Source organism: Euleptes europaea, chromosome 11, assembly GCF_029931775.1.
Source record: "Euleptes europaea isolate rEulEur1 chromosome 11, rEulEur1.hap1, whole genome shotgun sequence".
NCBI classification, from domain to species: domain Eukaryota; kingdom Metazoa; phylum Chordata; class Lepidosauria; order Squamata; family Sphaerodactylidae; genus Euleptes; species Euleptes europaea.
The window spans coordinates 28,642,183-28,662,510 of record NC_079322.1 but is presented as its reverse complement, the minus strand read 5'-3'; the positions used below and the strand labels follow the sequence as shown (position 1 = coordinate 28,662,510).

At 42.6% G+C, this 20,328-nt stretch overlaps 1 protein-coding gene across 1 annotated transcript in view; it reads right to left on the bottom strand.

The window, feature by feature from the left end:
• LIMD1 (LIM domain containing 1) overlaps positions 1–20,328 on the bottom strand; it is a 52,136-nt gene that overhangs the window by 16,258 nt on the left and 15,550 nt on the right. The window contains exon 2 of the mRNA XM_056857942.1: positions 7,903–8,004. Coding sequence (XP_056713920.1) covers positions 7,903–8,004 — 102 coding nt within the window. The remainder of the gene's footprint in view (positions 1–7,902; positions 8,005–20,328) is intronic.

Here is a 20,328-nt window from a genome sequence, read left to right as displayed (position 1 = left end):
GCAGACATCTGTCACTCCACTGAAGACAGATGCTCAGCTCTGCCTTACAACAAAAATACAACAGAATTACAGCAGTCATGACAAAGTTAAGAAACAAGGTAAAATCTGTGCCGAAAAGTTCTGTTTTGGTACTTACAACATGAACATGGGGGGGGGGGGGGTATTCCTCATACTCAAAATTGTATTGTAAGGGAATACTGGTCAGAAGCTAAAGTACATTGTGTGTTAAGATTGCTATTCCATACTTCCTCAAACTATTTCAAAACACCAAGATTAGGTTTGAATGAGAGGTAGCCACAAAGTTCACCGGCCCTTGTGGGGTAGGTGGGGCTGACAGAGTTCAGAGAGAACTGTGACTAGTCCAAGGTCACCCAGCAGGCATCATGTGGAGGAGTGGGGAACAGAACCCAGTTCTCCAGGTTAGAGTCTGCTGCTCTTAACCAATACACCACACTGGCTCTCTGAATGATTTGCGCACGAGTTATTTTCACTGAAGGGATGTAGAAATCTATTCTCAAGCAAACCAACATTTCTTCACTCAGTATGTTGGTGGCTGAATGGCGATCTGAATCAAGGTCTCGCTGAACTCTAACCACTATACCACACTGGTTCTCTTTAACACATCAGCAAACATTCCATGGAGCAAGCTGGGGCTGAAAACTCAGGAGAAGACCACACAGTCTGTATGCAAATGGTCACAGTAAATGACATCACCAATTAAATGAACTTCAGTAGCAGAGTTGTATCAAATACTACCCAAAAATACAACCTTAAAGAGCTTCAGGTTACTCTCTTTCTAAAGAATTACTACCACAGTAGATGATAATACACAATTAGCTATAACAAACGAGCATAGGCATAAATCCCAGCTATTTTGAGAAGAAAAATCCCTTGAGAAAACTAGCTTAGCTGAACATGCAGCAGGGATAAATAAACTTATCTTCCCCATATCTTTTTGTGGCTATAAACCCCTGCGACTCACTGGCAACTATTTGACCTGGTTTCTGCTCACATTCAAAGATCACACACCTTATCTTGGAAACTATTTGTTTCACCCTTCTCACTTTAAAACCACTAAAGGCAAAAATTATGCTACAAACTACCGCTGGGCCTGGAGTGTGTGTGTTAAGTGCCGTCAAGTCGCTTCTGACTTATGCCAACCCTATGAATTAATGTCCTCCAAAACATCCTATCGTTTACAGCCTTGCTCAGGTCTTGCAAACTGAGGGCTGTGGCTTCCTTTATAGAGTCAATCCATCTCTTCTTCTTTTCCAGTTGCCCTCAACTTTTCCTAGCATGGTTCTCTTTTCCAGTGACTCGTCTTCTTATAATGTGACCAAAACACAAAAGCCCCAGTTTAGTCATTTTAGCTTCAAGAGAGAGTTCAGGCTTGATTTGATCTAGACTGCACTTATTTGTCTTTGTGGTCGTCCATGGTATTCATAAAACTCTCCTCCAACACCACATTTCAAATTAATCAACTTGCTTCCTGCCAGTTTTCTTCATTGTCCAACTTTCACACCTATACATAGTAACGGGGAATAGCATGGCATGAATTAACTTGATCTTGGCTTCCAGTAACACATCTTTACACTTAAAGATCTTTCTTAGCTCCACATGGCTGCTCTTCCCAGTCTCAAACGCCTTCTGATTGACAGTCTCCTCTTTGGTTGACAATAGAGCCAGGGAAGAGAAAATCCCAAACAATTTCTTCATTGTCAACCTTAAAGTTTTGTAGTTCCCCTGTAGTCATTACTTTTGTCTTCTTGATGTTCAGCTGTAGTCATGCTTTGGCACTTTCTGCTTCAACCTTAATCAGTAGTCATTTCTAGTCTTCACCATCTTCTGCCAGTAATGTAGTATCATCTGCTATGCTAAAAATGGAATAGGGATCAACAGCCAATATTGATTTAGAACAGTGATACTCAGTGGCTTGGGAGCCACATGTTGTTCTTTGCCATGCCTCTTCTGGGCAGTTTCCCAATGTGGCACCAACCCCACATTTCAGAGAAGTGGGCAAGGCCACTTGCCCAGTGGGGCATGTGGTTAGCAGGTGGCTCCAGCAAGAGCCAGTGTGGTGTAGCGGTTAGGAGCGGTGGTTTGGCACGGTAGACTCTGATCTGGAGAACCGGGTTTGAGTCCCCACTCCTCCACATGAGAGACAGACGCTAATCTGAAGAACCGGGTTGGTTTCCCCACTCCTCCACATGAAGCCAGCTGGGTGACCTTGGGCTAGTCACAGCTCTCTTAGAGCTCTCTCAGCCTCACCTACTTCACATGGTGCCAGTTGTTGGGAGGAGAGGGGAAGGTGATTTTAAGCCAGTTTGATTCTTCCTTAAGGGGTAGAGAATGTTGGCTTATAAAAACCAACCCTTCTTCTTCTCCCACCTTGAAACAGCCACTGCAGGAGGAACAGATTAAGTTGCAAGCATCCCTGAAGTACAAGCCTCATGCAGTAGATGGAAGGTGACAGTAATGGCCAAGGTGGTTTTCTGTGAGCTGTAGAATTAGTACAACTGATCTGCAAGAATGAAAGTGGATCTGGATCTCAATTGGAAATAGATGTATACCTAAACTCAACTTTTGGGGTTAAAAGAGAATTTTCAATGTCTATTTCAATATAATATTACTACACATGTTTGCTATTGTATATAGAAACACATAAGATAATTGTTGGAAATGTATCTTGTTTATGGGTGATGTTTTTTGTTTTTTTTTTACATCTTTTGGTCATGTCCAAAAATTCAGTCTTTTTTGGCACTTTGTGATTCATCTTGTTAATGAAATATTAGGTGATAGTATATCCTTTGATTCAAAAGTTCCTTTATTATGATATGTAAATGAGAATATTGTCCCCTTGGATATAGAACTGGCCCTGAGTTTATTCTCAGCTGCCAAGCAGTTATCCACAAAGAGGAAAAAGTTGGAACTTCCTCCAAAAACAACCACAATGCATGAGCGGGATTCAAGCCCAGTAGTACCTTGAATAAGATTTCCAGGGCATAAGCTTTCAAGAGCCAAAGCTCCCTTGGTCAGAGAACAGGTATCTGATGAAGGGAGTGTTGACTCTCAAAAGCTTATGCCCTAGAAATATCTTGTTGGTCTTTAAGGTGCTAAGGTTTTCTTTTTATCAACTATTTTAAGTTGGGGTTTTTTTAAAAAAATTATTCTCATGTTTTTCTTTGTAACTGGTTGAATATTTTGAAATCTTAATAAAAGAAGGAGGAGGAGGGAATATAAGTGGCCTGGTGGGGCCATTTCTTTGAAAGGGGCGTACTGTGAGGTATTTGGGACCACTGAGGGAAGTTTGCCATTTCAGAACATTACTGCTATAACTCAACTCTCCAAAAAACATAATAAAACATGATTCGTTGCTGTGATCTGGCAAACACACACAAAATCAACAGCACGTCTCTTTTCCTCAACCTTAATTTTCACCCTTGTTATCAAGGCACTATTAAAACAACAGAAGGCCAACATTCTATTTTTATTTGCTGACATAACTCATCTTTTCCCAAGATTAGATCTTCTTTTGGCCCCGATTTTGGATTTTATTACTTGTCTAACATCTGGAACATCCTTTCCCACTCCACCTCAATTTAAACAGAGAACTTTTTACCTTGCCCAAAATCCTTTCAGTCCTTTCAAATACTTCCTCAACTTTCATTTGGCCCTCATCTTTCCCATGATGACATCATGGCTCACGGCGCTCAAAAATATGAGAACCATATGATTTAAAAATGCCAAGCCTAAGCAGTTTTATGGGTGGGAACATGGCTGAAAAGGCTTCATGTTGGAAGATGTCTGTAAAAAATGTGTGAAACTAGGCCACACGTTTTTGAAATGCTATGGATCTCTGGCAGTTGATGCTGCTGTGACGAACCAAGGTTTAATCTTTGAAGAAGCTCAGAGACAGGGAGTGGGCAGAGCTAAGGGTCTCTCTGTGTTCTGAGAAAAGGAACGGGATTCTGGTTTTGGTAACTTGCGTGATCAGAACCTGAGTTTGACTCTGGGAACCTAAGTGTTCGGTCTTGCCTAAGCTGGTGTAAAACAAATCATGTGGAGTGACAAGCAGAGATTGGGAAGAAAAGGGCCCCTTTTCAGGTCTTTTTGGATATTTTACACTGCATCCCAGTTATGTGCCTGTAGGCAGCATGGTACAGCCCGATCTCGTCAGGTTAAGCAGGGTCAGCCCTGGTTAGTATTTTATGGGAGACCACCAAGGAAGTCCAGGGTTGCTATACAGAGGAAGGCACTGGCAAACCACCTCTATTAGTCTCTTGCCATGAAAACCCCATACGGGGTCGCAATAAGTCGGCTGCGACTTGAAGGCACTTTACACACACACAAGGGGAATAGGCTTTGGGAAAGAGATATTCCAGTTACAGGGTTTTGTTAGTGAATTACTGCCACAGAAAGGTGGGGTAGTTCTGTCGTGAGAAGTGGAAGAGAGATCTGAGGGAAAATCTCCATACATCTGTGTTTCTCTGGGGAAGAGAGACAGTATGGTCTCCACCTACCCTGATAGCTAGACAGCAGAGTCTAAACAGAAACATCCATAAGAAGTTCAGGGAACTGAAGTAGTGAACTGAAACTAAGAAGTGTAATTCTGTACCATCTAAGCCATCTAAGACCTATGCCTTCTCTGAAATAAAACTTATAAAAGAGGTCTAATTCTATGCTTGTTATACATACAGTTTTCCCTCCAAAACTATCCCTTATACAGTGTTTAATAACTATCCCTTGTACAGTGTTTAATAATTCTTTGTTTCTGTTTGATAACTTGAAAAAGCCTGTGTCTCATGAGGTGAAATAGGTAAAGAGGACTAAGGAGAAATTTTTTAACTCCAAACAAACATTTTGACAATCAATCTCTCCCTTAGCACGCACATGAGGGTCATGGGATTATACTGTGTATTAAGAGCACACTCAGTATATGTTACTTTGGCATTTAAGGATGCATGCCTGTTGTTTGCATTTTATGGGGTTACTTTAACATTGGGTAAGACTAGGGGTACTCATGGCAAAAATGATTTCTAGGTAAAGTCTTAATCTGAAACAATACAGAAGTTTAACCTTGCTTCTCATTTGTCGTGGCACAAAAAATAACTATGTATGTTAAGTATTCATCCTTAACTCCAAAATACAAGGCCCAAAAATAAACACCAAAGTTAAGCATACTTTCTTGGAAATAAATGGGATTTATGTCCAAGTGTTTTGCCTATTTATAGTAGAGAATTTAGAACTTATTTGTAGCTCTGGACAGTTAAGCCCACTTATTCAAATATTTTTAAACAGAAGCCTGGTCAAGATGGAGACAGTTTAGATTTAAAAAGGAAATTAGGATATTAGATAACATCACCCATGCCAATGCACCAAACAGGCACATAAACATATTCCAATGGAAAGCATGGGATGCCAGAGAAAAGATTAGTTTGCAAAAACAGTACAGAGCTTCCCTACTCTAATGTTTACCAACCCTCTTGTAAACGATTTAACAATTTACATGCAAGAATGAGTTTCTTCAAACCCATAAGAGATTCCTCAACTAGATGATCAGTAATGAGAGACCAGCTTCCTTGTGAGGCAGCTTGTATACCGGTACTGATCTCCAAATGTCTAGTTGCAGAAGGTGTCGAGTATGTTCTGGGGTACACACAGCTTGCATGGTTCTGTTATTAGCTAAGTCCAACAGGGCATCCTAAAACACAGGCTGAAATACTTTGCAGTTTTCAAAGGTTCTTGGCAGAGAAGTCACCACATAAAGGTTCCTGGAAGGTAATTTTGAAAATGGTAGCATTAAGCCTTTCAAAGATAAAGGGATAAGAAGGGGAGTGTCAGGTTTGTTTGTTTTTAAAATAGATACTTATAACACACTCTAAGTTTACTTACACTTCATAGAGTCACAAATCTGCTAGTGTAAATCACATTACCAGCCATACTGAAGCATTCATTGTAACTCTAAATACAAGAGAGAGAATGGTTCTGGCTTCAATGTGGAAGCAGGAAGAGATTCCTGAGACTGATAGGTGGAGAGAGAAAATGGCATACAGTGATGGCAAAATTGATGCATTTGTTAAACAGAAGACCTGAGGAGGAGTTTCACAGAAAATGGAAACCATATTATGACTATGTGTAACCGCATAATGGCTATTGGGTGTTAGATAATCAGAATGTAGTTTATAGAGAATGCAAGAATAGAGGGGTAATATAAAGCAGATGTCTGTAAGCAGCAATCTGATCAATTTTTAATTGAGTTCATACATTGATAAAATAATAACCAATGTTATATAGGCAGTAATTATAATTGGTAGTATGAATATCAGGTCTTTATTTGAAGCACTTTGAATGGCTCTAAATATATTTTCTCTTTGGAAGGTATGATATTTTGTATGTGTGGGTTTGTATGTATTTTACTCTTTTCTTTTAATAAATTTTTTTGGAAAAAGATAAATACAAGAGAGAAAGGAATTCCTATTTTGGGAGGGAACAAATATCTCAAGATACATATTAACAAGCCAGGTGGTGTTTTCTGCATTGGCTATATATGAATAAACATCACTCTAATTTTAGATAAGTATTAGCATAAAATCTGTCTAAAAAAGAAAGACGAGTAATACGGTAGGTATTTGAGTTTTATTTCCAGCTCTGCCACAGAATGGTTATGACACAGATTTGAGCAGGTCCACACAGATTTGAGCAGGTCCACACTGACTCCCTATCAGACTTTTCATTTTCAATGCCAAATTAAATACAAACTTTAATATGAGCCAGGTCTGGAACTTGAAATGCCAGGCTCAACTCATGAACATACATGCACCTCTAAAACATGTGCAGAGTGTCTTTTTTCTAAGCCTTCCATAAACTGACAAATACTGGAGAGCATCCCTGGGGTCAAAGAATATTGGTTCAGACAAATCCCAGGAACTTTCTTTTTTAGTTGTTTACCAGTGGAAGGAATTCAAAGTTTCTGTTATCAGCATTAAAATGATACTCTGGCAACTTGACACAGAATAAACTGGTAGTAGAGAACTTCATGGACACTGAACAGGATCATAGTTTATGATTCCTGCGGAAGACTCACAATCTAAGTGAGACCAACACCTAACAACATGGATTTACTCTGGCTACTTCTAGACAAATTCGGCAAAGAGGCAATACACTGCATGACCTTTGAACAGACAGGCAGAGACAGAAGGAAGGAATGTAAGCCAGAACTGTGATGTACCAGCACACGAAGCCAGACAAATAAAATCGGTTTTAGGCTGGTACTTTTTTTTTCTTTGCACTTACTGCAAGATGAGTAAAATCAACAATAATGCAAAAGGTATTGTAATATTAACAGATGTAAGCTCTTAAGATTAAACAGCAGCATACAATGTCCATCTCCGTATTATTCAATGTGGGGTGGCCAACATCCCACAGACAACCACCACCTCTATTTCTTGCAAGTTCCCGCACACTTCTTCGTGCCACATTGAAATGGTTCCCCAGCAGGAAGTGAGAGGTGAACATTTCCTACTTTGAAGGAGTTAGTGGCAGGCTCCCTCCTAGGGTTGCCAACCACCAGGTACTAGATGGAGATTCTCCTGCTGTTACAACTGACCTCCAGCCAATAAAGATCAGTTCACCTAGAGAAAATGGCCACTTTGGCAATTGGACTCTATGGCATTGAAGTCCCTCCCCTCCCTAAACCCTGCCCTCCTCAGGCTCTGCCCCAAAAACCTCCCGTCGGTATGAAGAGGGACCTGGCAACCCTACTTCCTCCTAGTGTTGGGGCCCTGGGACATGCACGACGTTTGTTTCTGACACCATAACTCTTCGAGAGTAATACCACACATTTTCTGCAAGCCCCAGCTTAGTCTTTAAGCCAAGAAGAATTTCCTTTACATAGACACTTACTACATGCGCCACAGGTAAAGCATCCATCATGGTAGAGATTCCCCATGGCCTGGCAAGCCTGGTTTGCTCCATAAACACCTTTGTTGCACTTCACACAGGTCCCTTTGAAAGAAAACAGATCAGATATGAATACAAGAAATCCAGGAAAGGAAGAAATGTTGGTTTGCTTGAGAATAGTTATTTCTACACCCCTTCAGTGAAAAGCCTCTTTCGGTGGTACACACAATAAATCAAGAACAGACATTAAAAAACAAAACATTAAAGGAGAATGGGGGAAAAAACAGCAGTATAAATTCTTTAGCAACAGAGGCATCAGGTTTAAAGTACATAGCGTGACGGATAGGATGCTGTCCTGCCCCTGAAGTAGGGTTGTTATGAGGGCCAGATATGACATAAATGTCACTTGGTTGGACCAGGCCATGCCTCACCAGCCCAGATCAAGAGTGTGGGGAGAGGGTGGCTGCTTCAGTTGGCTCGTGGGCCGGATAAGAGTTCTCAAGGGGCCGAATCGGGCATTATGTCTGACACCTCTGGCCTAAAACAAGATAAAAATGGAGAAAAACAACCAGAAAATGTTCTTATTACCAACTGCCAGGAAAATAAAATGTTTTCATTGGATTCCTAAAACTTTATGTGCTATGGACATAGCAGGGTGGAAGTTCCGGAGGCTCAGTGTCCTTACAGATAAAGCTCTGTCCTTCATAGCCACTCACCTCATTGAATGGGGGCACAGAAACCTGATGCAAATATTAACTGTTTGGGCATCTTACTGCTGCTCCTTGTAAAATAGTTTCAAGCAAGGGCATAGGAACTTCTATGTCCCACTACTGAGTAGATAAATGCACATATTGTTGGGACCATGCGAGCATCATTTTAACAGATATAACTGTTTTTACTTATATGAAATGGGTTCTGTTAATATCCTTTCCTCCCTGTCTTCCTCAATAATGCTCATCGAGAAGAAAAAGGTATTTCCTTGTGCAACACACTGAATACAAGATGAATATTGCACTAAACCCAAAAAATTGCACCAGCCGCCAAAAGGTTGAACCTGCTCAACTAAAGCACATGTTTAATTCTACAACAATCCCCCTTTTGAAACCACAATAGGAAACATTCCACTAGTTCAGGGATGGGGAACCTCAGGCCTGGGGGGCGTATGCAGCCCCCAAGGACATTTTTGTGGCCCTCGGGAGCTCCGGGCCCCCGCTGTGGAGGCGCAGCACAGGGCGGCCCTCCCTGAGGGTGTTCCTGGGGCCACGGCTTGCAGGGGCTCTGCGGCGCCCTTTGGACCTCCTCTTGCCGACTGACGGCTGTTGGTCGGCAAGAGGAGGGGGAGGGACGCTTCCCCCAAGGCTGCCCCCTATCACCGCAGCGTGCAGGAATGCTGGGGCACACTGTAAGCCCCTCTTGCTGCCTGTCGGCTGTTGAGCAGCAAGGGGGGGGGAAGAGGCCCACGGCTCCTGGCGGCAGAGCATGCGCGCAGGAGCCAATCAGGCTTCGGGGGGCCTTTTGTGGACTCTGGGGGTGGGAAGGCATGGAGCCTGGGGCCAGGTCGCGTGGGGCCGGCAGGTGTGTGTGTGTGTGGGGGGGAAGGCTTTTCTCTCTCCCTCTCTTTCTGTCTCTTTCTTTGTCTGTCTCCCTCCGTCCTTTTCTTTCTCCCCCTCTCCCTTTTCCTCTTTCTCTGTTTTCCTTCCTTCCTCCCTTGCTGATCGACTGCGGGCTGCATCCCCCTACCTCGTTTGCTCAGGCTTCCCACTGGCTGCCCTCCCGCCTGGGGGGGGAGTGGAGGCGCCCTCCAGGCCTTCTCTGCATGGCCTCCCCTGGGGTTGCCAACCTCCAGGTGGTGGCCGGAGACCTGGCAACCCTAGCCTCTCCCCCCCCACCGGGAGATCTACACCTGGTATGGCCCCCGAATGATGTTATAAATGTGCAAATGGCCCTTGGCAGGAAAAAGGTTCCCCACCGCTGCACTAGTTCTACAGTTATCTTCTTCTCTTGCTCTACTGTATACAGAAGAATGGCACATTTGTTTATTTATTTATTTCATTTATACCCTGCCTTTCTCCCCTATGGGACCCAAAGCAGCTTACATCATTGTCCTCTCCTCCGTTTCACCTTCACAGCAACCCTGTGAGGTAAGTTAGGCTGACAATGTGTGACTGCCCCAAGGTCACCCAGCAAGCTTCTGTGGCAGAGTAGGTATTTGAACCTGGGTCTCCCAGATCCTAGTCTGACACTCGTCTCTAACCATTACATTTTCACCTGAAAGCACCAGTTTGAAAGCTTGAAAAGCATCAATATCAAGTAGGGGCTTAATTACACAAGAGTTGTTCACAGACCTCATATTCTAAAAGGCATCCCCAAGGACTACATTGCTCCAAGGCCTCCCTCGAAACCCATCTCTGCCAGCCATCAACCAGAGAATGAGCAGTCACAGGAAACAGGCTTTCCTTCCCCTCTCTGCCAACAAGTGCTCTTCTATGCCAGCTGTCCAGATACTACACATGAGGAGGGAAGATATTCTAGCCTCTACCAGAAGTCTAAGGACAACTGGGATGATGCAGTCTACCCAGGAAAAATACCACAACAAGGGAAAGACCAGTCTGCCCTCAACCCATCGGGCAGGGAAACAGCAGCTTCAAAATGTTTGCTTCCTCTATTCCACACCTATCACTAGAGAGATCTACGGGCCACTGAAAGATTGCTTTTTGCTAGTGTTCTTCATGAGAGGATGGGAGGGCAATCAGCATTATTCCAGCATATGTTCAATTCTGACATTGTCAGACCAGTCTCTCTCCTCTAGCTTTTCCTTCCACTTCTCTTTCCTTGTCTTTTGGTTCATAAGCTTGAGGGCAGGGACCTCAATGTCAACTGTACTGGGAGACTATTATTGTTTGTGATGTGGGGCATACATAGGTGAGATTGGATCCGAATGGTCTGTGGAATGTTCCTCTGAAGAAGAAGAGCTGGTTTTTATACCCTGCTTTTCTCTACCGAAAGCAGTCTCAAAGCGGCTTACAATCACCTTCCCTCCCCCCCCTCCACAACAGGCACCTTGTGAGGTAGGTGGGGCTGAGAGAGTTCTGAGAGAACTGTGACTACCCCAAGGTCACCCAGCAGGCTTCATGTGGAGGAGTGGGGAATCGAACCCAGTTCTCCAGATTAGAGTCCGCCACTCTTAACAAACACATCAAGCTGGCTCTGTGGAACATCTTCTTGTCCCACATAACTACGGGGGAATATTCTGTCTCTCACAAGTGAGAGAGACCCCAGAGGTGTGCGAACAACATAGAACAGGCAAACTAGTGGCAGCTACATTGCTTACAATAAATTGGCAGAGTCAGTGGGCTACTGTAATATCAAAACATCTCAGGAATCAGGATTGAGAGGGAGGGGGAGAGAGAGAGAGAGTTAGAGAGAGAATGAATGAATGCAGTCAGATGTAGAAATCCCGAGAGAAGTTCAAAGATGCTCACAGCCCGTTTACATTCAACAGTACTTGGCTAGTTAACAAGAGATATGCTTGCTCACCTACATGCAGAACACTAAATGCAAAACACTAAGATACAGATAGTTACTTTATCAGCAGCTTAAAGTGGTGAAACAGTTGTGGGAATTGCTTTCATATCTGCTTTTGCAACAACCTTGGGAACTTTTTAAAGAACGTCTCCTGCCCTCCCCCACATAAAACATGTTGCACAATGGAATGAAAAGAAACCTCATAAAATATCTGTGTTCATTTGGCAGTGCTGAAGTTTTCATTTACAGGTCCTTTATAAATTGCCATGTGCCCCCAAACAGTGAGACTTTATACTGTAGCAAAAAACTATCATTTGACACCAGTTTTAATACAACCTTCAGAATTTTTTTAAAAATATCTTAGGTTTACATAGGACAGCTAAAGGGTGGTATGATTGGAAGGTTGCTATTTTTTGCTACATGGGTATTTGCCATGAATGAGATTTGAGCTCTGATTAGGGTTGCCAGGTCTCTCTTTGCCACTGGTGGGAGGTTTTTGGGATGGAGCCTGAGGAGGGTGGGGTTTGGAGAGGGGAAGGACTTCAATGCCATAGAGTCCAATTGCCAAAGCGGACATTTTCTCCAAGTGAACTGATCTCTATTGGCTGGAGATCAGTTGTAATAGCAGGAGATATCCAGATACTACCTGGAGGTTGGCAACCCTAGCTCTGATTTTAGGACTATTTATAAAAAAAATAAGGCCTGAGGTGTGTCTGCTACAATTCCCATCCCGTTCTTCAGAAGGCAGCCTTCTCTGCTTTGTCCTGCCATTATTTCTAGAGCTGGCAACAGCTTTGGAACATCCTTTCCCGGGACATCCTCCATTTCGATGGGAAATAAAATGTGAATCTGGACAAGTTTACTGAGGATAATAAGCAGGTGTCTACTTCAGCATAAACACATACATATACTGTTTAATATATTAACACATTTTTCATTTCTTACGCAACTGAACTGCTGAAGCCTAGGGATAGGGTGGGAAATGCAAATAGCCCCATGTATGGGAACACATCAATACAATCCTATGTATGTCTACTCAGAATTAGGTACCACAAAGTTCAGTTAGACTTGTTCCCTAGAAAATGGGTTTAGGATTGCAGCTTTTGTGAACAGGTATGCCAAGAAAAGTTAAAACAAAATATCTGACTTTTATTTCATTTAAGCACAGAATCTGAGTCTTTCAGCAAGCTAACTTGAAGCCCAGCCATGATAACAGTTTCCATTTGCTATTCCTAATAGAACACATTATTATGATTTCTGTCTTTGTTATTTAGTCATGGACATAAATTGAACCATGAGCTAAACAGCCTTAAAACTGATCCCAGATATTGATATTGTGGGCCTGCAGTAGAAGATCCTATCATCTTTTCCAAGGTAATGAATCAATACCTGGATTCAATCCCACATGTATTTTATTCCGTGTCCTGAACGCTACTTTATTTACCTGTGTCTTCTCATTTACCTTTGGCAAGGAGTGCAACTGCTGGTAATTTTTAAAAACAAAATTTGAGGAGGGTTCATATTATGTTTTAGGGACAGGATTTTGGTTTTTCAGCATTCATCTAAAAAGTGTCAGTGTTGTCCTGTGCATCACACAGATACTAAAGAGCAAACAAATGTTACTGTGGCTCCTTGCCAAGTGTATACTTGGTGGCCAACCCAAGTTTGTTGCAACATAATGTGTGAGCCAGCGGTAAGGGAAATATTATCTACTATTTGATTACCTTAACAGTAAAATAAAAATAAGGACTTTCCCCCCAATGTTTTTTTTTTAATTACTACTCTCCCAAAATCAGGACTGAGGAAGAGCTTATTATCCACAAGTGGTTACTCAAGACAGATGCAGGTTTGCAGAGAACTCAGGAACTCCTCTGCAGAGACCCAGTGTCTTCACACAAGAGACTTGTGGAAACTAAAATTGTAATCCAGGGAGCGGAACTAAGATTCCCCTAGAGACATTTAATTTAAATCAAACTTTATATCTCTCTAACATTTGATACTTCTCAACAAATCAGCCAGCGGGAAGTATACCAAATCCACAGTCCTTCCCTTTCTCAAGCAACTGCTTAAAATGAAGCTTCAATATGAACCAATATCCTGTGCCAGATTATTCCCCGCCACCCCCACCCTGCGGGTTCTATGATAAACTCCATCTGGAAGAGCAGATGTTCTCCACTGATGGCAGTGAAGTGAATTTGAATGGACCCAGTTCTCAGAACCACTTGCCGAATGACGAGTCAACATCCTTATGGACAGATCTGACTGATGAAGAAGAAGAGGAAGAAGAGTTGGTTTTTATATGCCGACTTTCTCTACCACTTAAGGGAGAATCAAACCTGCTTACAATCTCCTTCCCTTCCCCTCCCCACAACAGACACCCTATGAGGTAGGCGGGGCTGAGAGAGCTCTAAGAGAACTGTGACTAGCCCAAGGTCACCCAGCTGGCTTCATGTGCAGGAGTGAGGAAACCAACTCTGTTCACCAGAATAGAGTCCACCACTCCTCACCAATGCTCTTAACCACTAAACCATGCTGGATCTGTCACAACTCCATGTTACTGCTATTACCATTCAGTAAGATCACCGTTAACATGCCGCTTTCACTTTATTTTCCTACTGCCCAGACTAATACTTCACCCTGGCTAAAGGCAAACTAAATGGAGTGTGCATACAACTACACCCAGTTCTCCATTTGTACATTTCACACAATGAACCCAACTCATTGGAACTGTGTAAAGGATATGAAAGTGTTTTTCTTAATAAGGAAGACTTGGGCAAACTGTTGAGCAGAACTATTATTCCTTTAATCTGGGTTTGCCATGGATGCTCAGAACACAGACTGGATATTCTAAAAGGTAAAGGTCCCCTGTGCAAACACCGGGTCATATCCCGACATTTACTAGGCAGACTTTGTTTACGGGGTGGTTTGCCAATGCCTTCCCCAGTCATCTTTCCTTTACCCCCAGCAAGCTGGGTACTAATTTTACCGACATCAGAAAGATGGAAGGCTGAGTCAACCTCGAGCCGGCTACCTGAAACCAACTTCTGTCGGGATCAAACTCAGGTCGTGAGCAGAGATTTTGACTGCAGTACTGCAGCTTGCCACTCTGCGCCACGGGGCTCCTACTATTCCAGATTTAACATTAATCCATCACTAAAAAACATCAATTTTGGAGCACATGCAGCAGTACCACAATATTAAACCAGCCACAGTATGCTGGTGCATGGAGTATGTGTAATTATGACCCAATTCAAGAAGCTCAATACTTATGGCTAGTTTTTACAGTTAAACCTGACAAAGTGACAAGTGACAGTAGCAAATCTTGTTTACCGATACAGGTATTTTTCTCATTCTTCTAGGTAGCAGTAGAAGAGTTAGCCAACTAACCACAGTCTTGCTCATTCATCTTTGTACTGTATTCTGCATTGGTTTCCACGTTCTTCTCATCTTTGCTCTAAGCTTCAAGTACTTAACTTTCAAATATTCCCATGGTTGCTCCCACTCTACATCATCTTCTCAGTTTATATGTTCCTCCTTGGCATATTCACTGTAGAGGTAACAGTCTTCTACTTACATTTCTTTGTTCCCACCTGCATACCTTTTCCCGACACAGTTTCCTACTCATGAAATGCCTTTTCATCCAATTTTCTTCACTCTGGGTTTTCACACCTGATTAACAATTCTTCCTTTCTAGTTTCTCCTGTGTGTGCACATGCAGGTACATGCATCTTGCCTTCATCTGATTTAGACTATAAGCCAATGGGCAGAGCTGATTTTCAATTTTATACAGTACCTAGTGGATTGAGGCCCATGATACTATAAATTCATTGTTTCCAACCCCTTAGCAAACAACACTACCTTTTACATCCGGATAGGTTATATGTGATTCAGGCATGTCCATTGTGCTCTCCCTCCCCCCTTTAAATTTTAAAACAGATAGGCACTTTAAACATGTAACTGGGGTTGTCAACTGGCCTGGAGAAAAATGCCCTTTTCCTTTAGCAATGGTTTAGTGTGTGGAAGTGGGCAGCTGAAGCTTTTTCATTTCATGGAAGTAAATAACATCACCTGATAAATAACATCCCATTAAAAAAATGGGGTTCGATCCCAACAGAAGTTAGTTTCAGGTAGCCGGCTCAAGGTTGACTCAGCCTTCCATCCTTCTGAGGTTGGTAAAATGAGGACCCAGCTTGCTGGGGGTAAAGGGAAGATGACAGGGGAAGGCACTGGCAAACCACCCCGTAAACAAAGTCTGCCTAGTAAACGTCGGCATGTGACATCACCCCATGGGTCAGGAATGACCTGGTGCTTTCACAGGGGTTCTTTACCTTTTTAAAGGAATGGGGAACCTGGTTGGCCACGGTGTGACAGACTGCCAGACTTGATGGACCTTGGTCTGATTCTGCATTGTTTTGCTTATATTCTTATGTTCTCCAGGCCTGTTGGTAACCTTATTTCTAACATGTTTTATGATGGCAACCTTACTTCTAATATGCTTTGTGGAGACAAACAGTGAAAAAAAACCCCCTATTTACCCCAGTCTTTCATGACCCAAATCAGCATTGTTCTCACAAGATTACAGAACAGTCAACAACATCACGAATGTTACAACAATTTTTCTTGAACACTATAGTTGGTGGGGGGGAGGGAGAAAGAGGCAGGAACTATGTTGACAAGCCCAAACACCCAAGATTTAATGACACAGGAAATATATGTACTAGATCTTGGACAATCCTTTGGGAGGGGGGAGAAAGTTACAAATTGTAGTTCCAGCAAAACTGGATCGGCTAAAAGTACATTTTGGTCATTGTGGAGCAACCACAAAGGGATCCCAACAACGGATTAGCTTTTAGCAGAGTTCATGAGGCCTGAGAATTCTTACATTCATTAAGTTATATAGACTGAAAAGATATGCAATGTGGAGCACACACATACACACACACTCAGAGACAGCACTACAGCTGAAAACAGGCATCAATTTTCTTAACATGACCACAGTTGTGAGTTCAGCTGAAGAACATTTATTGCCAACTTATTCTGCCAAAGTTGTCTCAAAATTGTTATATGAGCAACGCCAAACCACAATGAGATTAAAATCCACAGTCTAAGAAGAAAGCTGAAAAAGATTAGGAAGCTCTTCTTCTGGTCCAAGTCACCTACTCTTTGGAAGAGTTAAGGTTACCAACATCCAGGCAGGGCCTGGAGTTCTTCCAGAATTACATCTCCAGACTACAGAGATTGGTTCCCCTGGAAAAAATGTCAGCTTCAGAGGGCGGACTCTATGGTATATCAGAGAGTCTAGGAGAAATTGAAGTCCCTCCCCAGGCACTAGCCCCCAAATCTCCAGGAATTTCCCAAGCCAGACTTGGCAGCCCTAAGCAGAGAAGAGATTTTTAAAAATATTTTTTGACCCCTTTAAGTTCCAAGCCCAAACCTTTCCCAGGTAAAAATGCCCTCATGATTTCACATGACCGTGTATCTGAAAAGGGGTACTCAGGACTGGAGCTTCTTTCAATTTGCAGAGTCCACCAGAGAATACAGACAGCAAGGTCTGAACATGGCCTTGGCCGGGGAGGGCGAGTTATAAATTTAACAAATAAAGACTGGCTGAGACAGTACCAAAATGAAGCAAAAGGAAAAGCCAACCTCTTCGTATTTTCTTCATCAGAAATATATTCATTCATCAAAAAGTCTTGACCAACACACTGAGCATTTTGCCTTGACATCTCCCGTTATAAATACAAGTTCTTTCACAGGGACAAAGGCTATCTTTGGTCAGGCTTTAGGGTGTGTTTGTCATATTCACTTGGTCTTCTGGGGAGTTTTTTTTACTAGAACAGTTTACTAGAAGCTTGCTCAGAATATAAGAGTGTGCTGCTGCTAGGACACGGGAACTTTCCTCCATTGCTCACATGGTCCAGGGAATGGAAGGTCAGCTAAAGGGGCCAATTGTGCCTGCAGCAGGCATCTACAGAAACTGGCCAGCAGCAGCATTGCTGGGAGAAACGGTTCTCTGCTTTCCATAAAAGGACAAAACATGCTTCTCTTGAGATTTAGCAGAAGGATTTGATAAGCCATTAGCTCCCCTTCAGCACCAACCAGAGAGACTGCACTTCTATGATCATGGATTTCTCAGACGATTAACATATGAGCAGCTTCACAGGTTGCCCATGACTGGGAAGAAATTATTTTAGCTGTTTTACCAGGTTGATAATTGCACACACATTTTATATGGAAAACATATACTGCCCAGAATAACAACTTGTAGACAATCTAACCAGATGTTTGTATAGTTGGAAATATACTATACAACCTATATACATGCCTGGTCTGAAATATAATTGCCTGTATATGCCTATATACCTGTAAATATGTGTGTATGTTTTACATGGGTTTCAATTGACCACTGAGGAAGGCCAAACAGGCCGAAACAAATCTGGCATGTGGTTACAGTAGATCGACATTAGGAAATGCCATTGTGCTGTTTTAACTATTTTTAAAAATATTTTTTTCCTAACATAGCGCTTTAAATAAATTATATTTTCACTTTCAATTTATTTATTTATCCCACCCAACCTTGGGTACCCAGCATCCGGCAACTCCGCTACACTTCCAGGCATGCTGTGATAGGGCAGCTCACTTGAGTGGCAGGGGCCTCAGGCAATGGTCCCTGGCTGCCATCAGATGGACAGGGGAGGGGAGGGAAGGCCAGGGAAGGCCAGCAGGGGGTGGCTGGGCAACAATGGGGACTGGGAGAAGGATGACCTCTGGGGACTCCCTGGAACAGGTAGGGAGCCCGGCAGGACAAAAGCAGCCCGGGGAAATATGGGATGGGCCTTAGCCAAGGTGGAGGGGCTTTTAAAGACTTGGAGGGGAAATGGCAGGCTGGAGAAGGCAGAGGGATGACAACCAATTGGCTGGGAGGCCAGTCACTGAAGGGTCTTGGGATGCATTGGTGGGAGCCCGGGGAAGTCTCGCCTCAGGTACTCCTTTATAAGGCCTGCCTGGAGACAGCCAAGGAGGAAGGAGGCCAGGTCTTGTCCTCAAAGCCAGAGGACAGACAGAGGCCAGGAAGAGAGGGAAGCAGGGTGAGGGAATACCCCCCTTCATTGCTGGGGCATCACTCACAGACATGCTGGAGAAGGTGAAGCTCAACAGAGCATGACAGTAAGGTTATATCATGCCGCAGCAAACTACATATAGCTTTCAAGTTAAATATGCTTTCAAGTCATATATGATTAACCTAAAGGCTCATCAGAACCCCGAGAATGAAAATAAGAATGAGCAAAGCCCAGAAACAAGAAGTTCTTATCCCCCACCCCCACCAGTGTCTAAAAGCCATTTTAAGAATGTTTCTTAAAGGGCTGCTGTGAGGCATCTCACATTTGCTGTAAACAACTCCAGAAATAAGGGTATTACTTCACAAATAACAATCTATGTGTCTGCCAGCAGTATCATGGCATTCACCACGTTCACCCAAGTGGTAACACAAACTACTTTAATTATAGGCAGTGACAAGATACACACATCCTTCAGCTCAATATATATTTTTCAACGATGGCTTGCAAGGTTAGACAAGCTGTCCATTCTGATATACTATCCGCCTTTCTGGCCAGCTATCCAGCTGTGACCCATCCTAACAGAGGCATCTTCAACACAGATGACTCTTTAACTGCTGCCTCATATGTCAGGCACGCGAAATGGAACATACCTTTCTTGCTGTCTCACATAACCCATGCAGCTCAGTGAAACTGACCAAGTACCACAAGAATGTTGGCACGGCCGTGTTTTTTAATTCAGCAGCAGATCTAAGTTTTGGGGGTATTTTTTCAAAGCTGTTGCCATCCACACAACACAAAAACAGACAGAACCTCAGTCCCACATCCAAGACTCAGGAGCCAATATCCGGCGAGGATAAATGCAGTAATCAGGCGGCGACTTGCAGTGATAAATCTTTCAGAAATGCTACATGGCACTAATGAATTCAACACAAAATAAATTGCACAGCTACGTAAAATATAATACAATAAATGAAATCAATATAGACGGCCAAGCATTGGTGTCAAATACTAAATATAATAACATGCAATGTTATTATACAATTGCATCCTACAATTGTATAATTGCATAATCTTGTATAATCCTACAAGATTAGCCAAAAGACAACCAATTACAGGTAAGTATCAAAGGTGAGGAGCGTCCCCTCAACAGAATATAATAATAAGTCCGTAATAATTAGTCCATAAGGTTCCAAAGTAAGTCCAAACAATTCCAAAAATAAATCCATAAGGTTCCAAAAATATTACCAAAACTCTATTTGAGAAACACTCCAGAATGAGCTGCAAAGGCAAAAGACGGTCTTCTAGAAGAAATACTCTATTCCGTCTGTTGACTTCCTCAGTTTCATTTGTCTCTTCTCATATACGTGCAATATCGTCTCAAAATAGCTCACAATAACAATGAGGCATCGCCGCTGCAGCTACACACACACACACACAGCTAGCAGGCCAAACCCTTCTCTTCAACATCACATCGATTCTGCACCTTTCTGATGACAGTTTACTGTGCCCTATCCCAATCCTTGTTTCTCTTATTCCTGTCTTAGTGAACTAACTGCAATGACTTCATTGTAAATAAAATTCAGAAGTTTTGTTTACACTTGCAGTGCAACCCTAACAGAGGTACACCCTTCTCAGCCTATTGATAACGGATTTAAAGAGATGTGACTGCTTTAGGATTGTACTGTTCACCATACAGAAAAATTTGTCATCTCAGAGTAAAACTTTGAAGAGCTGTATAATGCACGCTTAAAAAAAAATACACCAAACTCACATATACAAGAGCCATATACAAAAGAATTCAGTACTAATCGAAAATCCAGAGGGGAAAAATAAACTCAGAAGT